Below are 5,667 nucleotides of genomic sequence, written 5' to 3'. Positions count from 1 at the left end.
GTGAACCGAACTCTATGGATGTCCACCACGACGAAGAGGAAAGTGTTTGGGGAGAGCTGGGGGAGGGGAGTGTTTGGGGAGAGCTGGGGGAGGGGAGCGTGGGAGATGTGAAGCTGGGATGGCCACGCCAAGGCTGAGAGGCTGTCCTTGGCAGTGGCAGCGACCGTCCGGACCAGGTGGTCGCCAGCGGGGTGATAGCTTGGCTTCCATCACCACAACCAGTTTGTTTCTAGGATACATAGCAAAAGCGTATCTAGAAAAAACCCAAATGATATATAATTTGGAACGGATGGAAAATACTAGCTAGTTCTTAGCAAGTGTTCTAAAAGAAATAGTGTGTAGAAGTTTTTACCCAAAATTTAACTGTGATGCATGACTAAGGCTATGCACAATGATAGTTTACAGTCCAAAAATATCCTTGAATTAATAGGGAACTAGAGTATTAGTGGATGGGATCATCGAAGACTGGACGGTGATGCATGACTAAGGCTATGCACAATGATGGTTTACAGTCCAAAAATATCCTTGAATTAACAGGGAACTAGAGTATTAGTGGATGGGATCATCGAAGACTGGACGGTAGTCGAACTTTAAGGTTTGTCAATTTCTTAGGTCCAGAGGTCCTGCATCAGTACATGTGCTGAACTGCTGATCATGGACTCACGATAGTGATCCGGTCCCACATATACATGTAGAAAAGTCATGCACTAAAATCTGATGAATAACGAAAAAAATTAGTGTGCGTACTTCATATAGGGACCACAATTGTAATAAATGCACTCCTAATCTAAAAATAGGGACAAATCCATTATCCAGTGCATATGCTAAGGCTATCTCCAACAACAAATCCATATGGAACCCAAACCCAAAATAGGTTTCCAACACAATACCTATAGCCTCCAACAGAATACCCATACAGAAGACCTATTTTGGGTATCAGGAGAGGCATAACCCAAATTTGGGTATCCTCTCTCCTCGAGACCCATTTGCAGAGAGTGTTGTCTTTTAGGTCTTGTTGTTGGAGAAGACTAGGTCTTGTATTTTGGGTGACGATTGTTGGAGATAGTCTAAAATGGCTTCCACAATCCACCCAAACAAAGATTTCCCTCTTCCATTGTACAGTTTTATGCCCCCATGGTCTCACTGTAAAAGTGTACATCCGTAACAATGATACAAATTTCCAACTAAATTAATGTACGTATACATTGCAGTAATAATGTGTATATATACTACAGGAGTACTACTATGTAGGGCCGGGGTAGCAGAGCAGCAGTGTGACTGTGCTGAGCAGTGAGCACGCCGGCGTCTACTGCGCGAGGTTGTTGAGCACCTGGAGCAGCACCTCCCTGAAGCGGGCGACGTCAACGGTGATGTCCTGGCCGTCCATGAGCGTCTGCCTGATGAACATGAACCCCTTCTTGTGCAGCTCCGTCGGGTTGGTGAAGATCTTGTGCCCGCTGGGGAACTTGTCCTTGAGCGTGCTCTCGTCGACGCCGATCTCGTACTGGATGTACTTGAGCCCCATCGCCTCCGCCGGGTCGCCGTAGTCCGCCCTCGCCATCCACTGCAGCCCGCCCCACGGCACGATCTGCACCAGCGCCGCCCCCGGCGGCAGGAACATCATGTTGGTGAGCCCCGCTCCGTGCACGCCCACCATGGCGTCGCACGAGTTGATGAGCCCGCCGACCTGCGCGATGTCGTTGGCCACGTCCGACTCGTTCACGATCGCCTCGAACCCGACCTCCTCCGCCGCCCGCACCACGGCGTCGAGGTTCAGGAGCAGCCGGGTGCGGTGGCGCGAGATGATCAGCAGCCGGGGCTTCTTCCTCCCCGTCCCGTCGCCGCCGCCGACGACGAGGCGCGTGGGCGCGTCCCGGGGCAGCCCGAGCGCGCGGCGGAGGAACCGCGTGAAGTCCGGCGTGGCGAGCCCGTCCAGGCTGCGGTCCCGCTCGATGATGAGCTCCTTGTGCGCGCGCAGGCTCACGACGGCGTGGCGGAAGCAGTGCACCTCCCGCGCCGCGCCGGCGCCGGCGAGGTCCAGCGGCGCGTGGCGCGACAGCTCGCGGAGGAGCCGGTCGTACTTGACCAGCCACCACGACGCGGAGTTGGCCATCACCAGCTGCACGTCGCCGCCGTACCGCCGCACCGTGTTGTAGAGCGGCACCAGCACGTCGGAGAAGTCGTGGAAGATGTTGCCCGTGTAGCCGCCGATGGAGAACACCACCGCGGGCGCCGCGTGCGTCCGCGTGCACCGCGGCGCGCCCGCTGCGCCGCGCGTCGCGCGCACCGTGATCTCCGTGATCCGCCCCATGCACGTCTCGTCGCCCTTCCGAGGGTACGGCCGGACCTTGTGCTCCTCCTCCTCCTGCTGGCCGCTCGCCGACGCCGGGTCGACGACGACGACGAACGACGACACGTTAGCGTCCAACCGGACATCGCCGGCGATGTCGCAGATGTCGCTGCGGAAGTCGGAGAAGTCGCACAGCGGCTGCTGGTGGTGGTGGTCCCCGCCAGATTCTGCACGCGTCGTGGTGTCACGTTGGTTAATTCGTTATCAGGCTCCACCATACCATGGATGCACTTGCTGACAGGTCTACGATTCTTGCTCAAATTACAAAAATGCTAAGGAAATTAAAACAAGTTGACGATTTGATTAGATTATATTAGGTTTGGTTCGGCGTTGCTTTCGCCGTTCCACTGCACGTACGTCGTGCTGGCTCCTCGTCTTGCCGTTGCCGAGCTGGCTGCTGCTGGACCTTGCTCTGACCACCACCACCAGTACCAGTTGCAACTCCCGTCTTCTCCTCTGCACAAGATGCAATCAGAAAGACGAACGTCACATCGCACACATGCTGTGTAACAGTCCCGTCGCGTCCATTCATCGTGATGACTGATGACCGTCGTCGTTCATCCGCCGTGCACGGCATGGCGGATCATTTGACGGTTAATTAGGGTAGCTAGCTAGTGAGGGAGCAGAGCACGGACCTGGCCTGTTGTCCGGCGCAGTCGACGTCGTCGTTCCCGCGGCCGGCTGCACGGTGATCGCGGCGGCGTCGTGGACCGCCTTCTCGGTACCTGCCGGGCTCCACAAGTTAGTCAAGTACGTTCACGTCTTGCCACTTTGTGGAAAGCTTGGTCGTTGCCCCGTGACCGTGGGCACGTCCACGTACCTGGTGCGGCAGGGTGGTCGTCGGAGTTGGACGACGCCGCGGCAGTGGCACTGGCGTCACGGCCGGGCTCCGTCTCCTCCGGCTCTGCCTCGCTGCTCTCCTCCACGATCACCGTGTCTCTGACCCCTGAAGGAACAAAAACAAACAAATCAGAGATCTTTTAATTTACGAACACAACCACGATCGATGCTGGCAGGCAAAGAGCAGAATCTAAAAGCGTCGGGCTTGTCCCCATCGGCGTCGGCGACGTACATTCTGTGATCGTCTTGTCGCCGGCGGTCTGCTCGTCATGATGCTGCGGCCGGACGTCGACATGGAAATCGCCACCTGATGATCGATCGAACAAAAAGCACGCACGGTTGGGTTGACGCGACGGGATCCAAGCAAAAAGGATGGAGAAGATTATTACTCTACTTCATGAGCGGCGAGTTTGATGGAGCAATCGTGTGTAGTAGGTGTACGTACCGAAGCCTCTGGCGGCGGCGGCGGCGGAGGAGGTCCGCAGGGTCTTGACGGCCACCGGGCGGCGCGCGGCCACCAGCGACGCCTTGGGGCTCACTGCAGCAGGCAGCAAGCATGAATGCGTCAGAGGTACAAACGAAGGCGCGAGGAGAGGTGGTTAGTTAGTGATACTGACTGGTGTCGAAGGCGGTGGCGTCGGGGCGGGAGGAGAGGAGGAAGACGAGGCAGATGACGGAGCAGCCGACGACGATGGACAGCAGCCTGAACCGCTGCGAGTCGAGGCGCAGCGGCTGCGGTATCCTGCCGCCGCCGACGCCGACGCCGCCCCTCCCGGCCTTGTCGCCGGCGCCGCCGCCCTTCATGGTCTCTGCCTGTGGTCTGCTCGCAAGTCGCAACTATGCTTGTTGCTCCAAATAGGTAGCTAGCGTGAGGATGCAAAAGACCGGGATAGGCAACGGCGTCGCCCGATCCAAGAAAACTCGCTAGTGATAGTGCTAGGGTCGTGCGTGGTAGCCCGCGCTTGATCGGTTGTAGCTGGCGGCCAATGGTCGAGCGGGATCACGGCCCTGCACAAGAATAAAAATGGGAGGCCACGCAGCAGCGGAGCGCGGAGCTGACAGTGCTTTATATATTCTCGCGCTCGCCGCGGCTGTGCCTGTGCGTTCGCCGCGGTTGGCCGGGGGGGTGAAAGTGGTGTGGATAATTCTTCGAATCGATCCGATCCGAATTCGAATTTTGAGGATATGGAGAAGAACTTTTAACATCCGTGCGGATACGGATAATCCGAATCCGATTATCTGCGGATACGGGGTAGGATATGGAATAGGTAAAATCCGGTGGATATGGATTATCCGCAAATTTTATGCGGATTATCCGATGTTTAAAATAGGATATCCGAAGGTTTCTCTTCGAAGACTAAAGAATTTAGAATTTTAAAAAAAATTGTTAGTTGATGATTTTTATTTTATGATGTGGTTGTTTAATTTTTAAATTAAGAAATTTGCTAGATGCTATTATTTATTGGCTAATAACTTATTATTTTTTGGTGAAGATATCATGTTAAGTATTAATTATTAGTGTGAGAGCAGCAACATGGAATGCAATGCAAGATTATTATCTATTGCCTATTCTTGTTTTGTACTAAATAAATTCTTCACAAGCATATAATTCTCTATGTATGCACATGTTACTCGACTGTTAAAATCCGTCTCCGATCCGTTTCCGCTCCATATCCGTACCAGTTCCGACTACCGAAAAAAACCGTATCCACATCCACATCCGTGTATTATCCGCTCCGCACCGAATCCGACAAAGAAAAGCGGATTAGGATACGAAAAAGACATTATCCGCACCGATCCGATCCGTTTTCATCCCTAGCCGCATCGTCGTGTCGCCCATCGCGTGCCGATTGCATTGGACCAGCCGTGTGCGAGGTGAGGTGAGGTCGAGGGGGGGTATAACTATATCTACTATCATTGATGTTTGATGGGGGAGCACGACACGACCATACTCTACATCGTCGTGCTGGGACGACACGTACGTCCGGTGCTACGTACCGCGCGCAGGCAGATCGTGTGCCGTGCAGCAGGGTCGCGGGCCATGTGTTTTGTGCTTCCCCAGTTCCTGCAGGCATGGAAATTTTTTCCATGTGACTCGATCGTCGTCGTCTGCAGTTGTTTGCGTGCACCGTAGTGGATCCCATTGGTGGTGTGCATTAGGGGTGCATGCATGCCGCCCCGGCCGGCCTGTTTATTTCTTGTCGTCCCCGCCATTTAAAATTCCGGGATATATTGTGATAATCTGCGATTTTGATGATCGGGGTTCGGGTAGTAGGGAGTCGCTTCACACCTAGCTATCATCAAAATTCGGTTGATCAAAATATATATGAGCAGCCGTTATTGATTCAGATCCGGTAGTAGATCAAAATTCAGACGCAGAAGAACGGGGTGCATGCAACAACATAAATGACACGACTGCAGTATAACCAGTTCCTTGTGATTTGGGTTTGAATTTCTTTAAGACTGTAGCACTCGTA

General features: G+C 54.0%; 1 protein-coding gene across 1 annotated transcript; it reads right to left on the bottom strand.

Moving 5' to 3' along the window:
- Positions 789-4,251, bottom strand: LOC8070437. The gene is made up of 7 exons (XM_002455255.2): positions 3,808-4,251; positions 3,636-3,728; positions 3,423-3,497; positions 3,171-3,296; positions 2,986-3,075; positions 2,708-2,806; positions 789-2,517 (listed from the first exon to the last, which is right to left on the bottom strand). Exons 1-7 carry the CDS (start codon positions 3,992-3,994, stop codon positions 1,307-1,309), a joined length of 1,881 nt encoding a protein of 626 aa, XP_002455300.1. The 5' UTR covers positions 3,995-4,251; the 3' UTR covers positions 789-1,306.

The sequence above is a fragment of the Sorghum bicolor genome, chromosome 3, assembly GCF_000003195.3.
Source record: "Sorghum bicolor cultivar BTx623 chromosome 3, Sorghum_bicolor_NCBIv3, whole genome shotgun sequence".
Classification (NCBI taxonomy): Eukaryota; Viridiplantae; Streptophyta; class Magnoliopsida; order Poales; family Poaceae; genus Sorghum; species Sorghum bicolor.
This window is presented reverse-complemented; position numbering and strand designations above follow the sequence as displayed.

Excerpts from the sequence above, each read along its gene's own strand:
- LOC8070437 (XM_002455255.2), bottom strand. The coding sequence starts at position 3,994 with ATGAAGGGCGGCGGCGCCGGCGACAAGGCCGGGAGGGGCGGCGTCGGC. Across the intron at positions 3,729-3,807 it reads CGCCACCGCCTTCGACACCA|TGAGCCCCAAGGCGTCGCTG; the intron begins GTCAGTATCACT and ends TGCCTGCTGCAG. Across the intron at positions 3,297-3,422 it reads CGACAAGACGATCACAGAAT|GGGTCAGAGACACGGTGATC; the intron begins GTACGTCGCCGA and ends TTGTTCCTTCAG.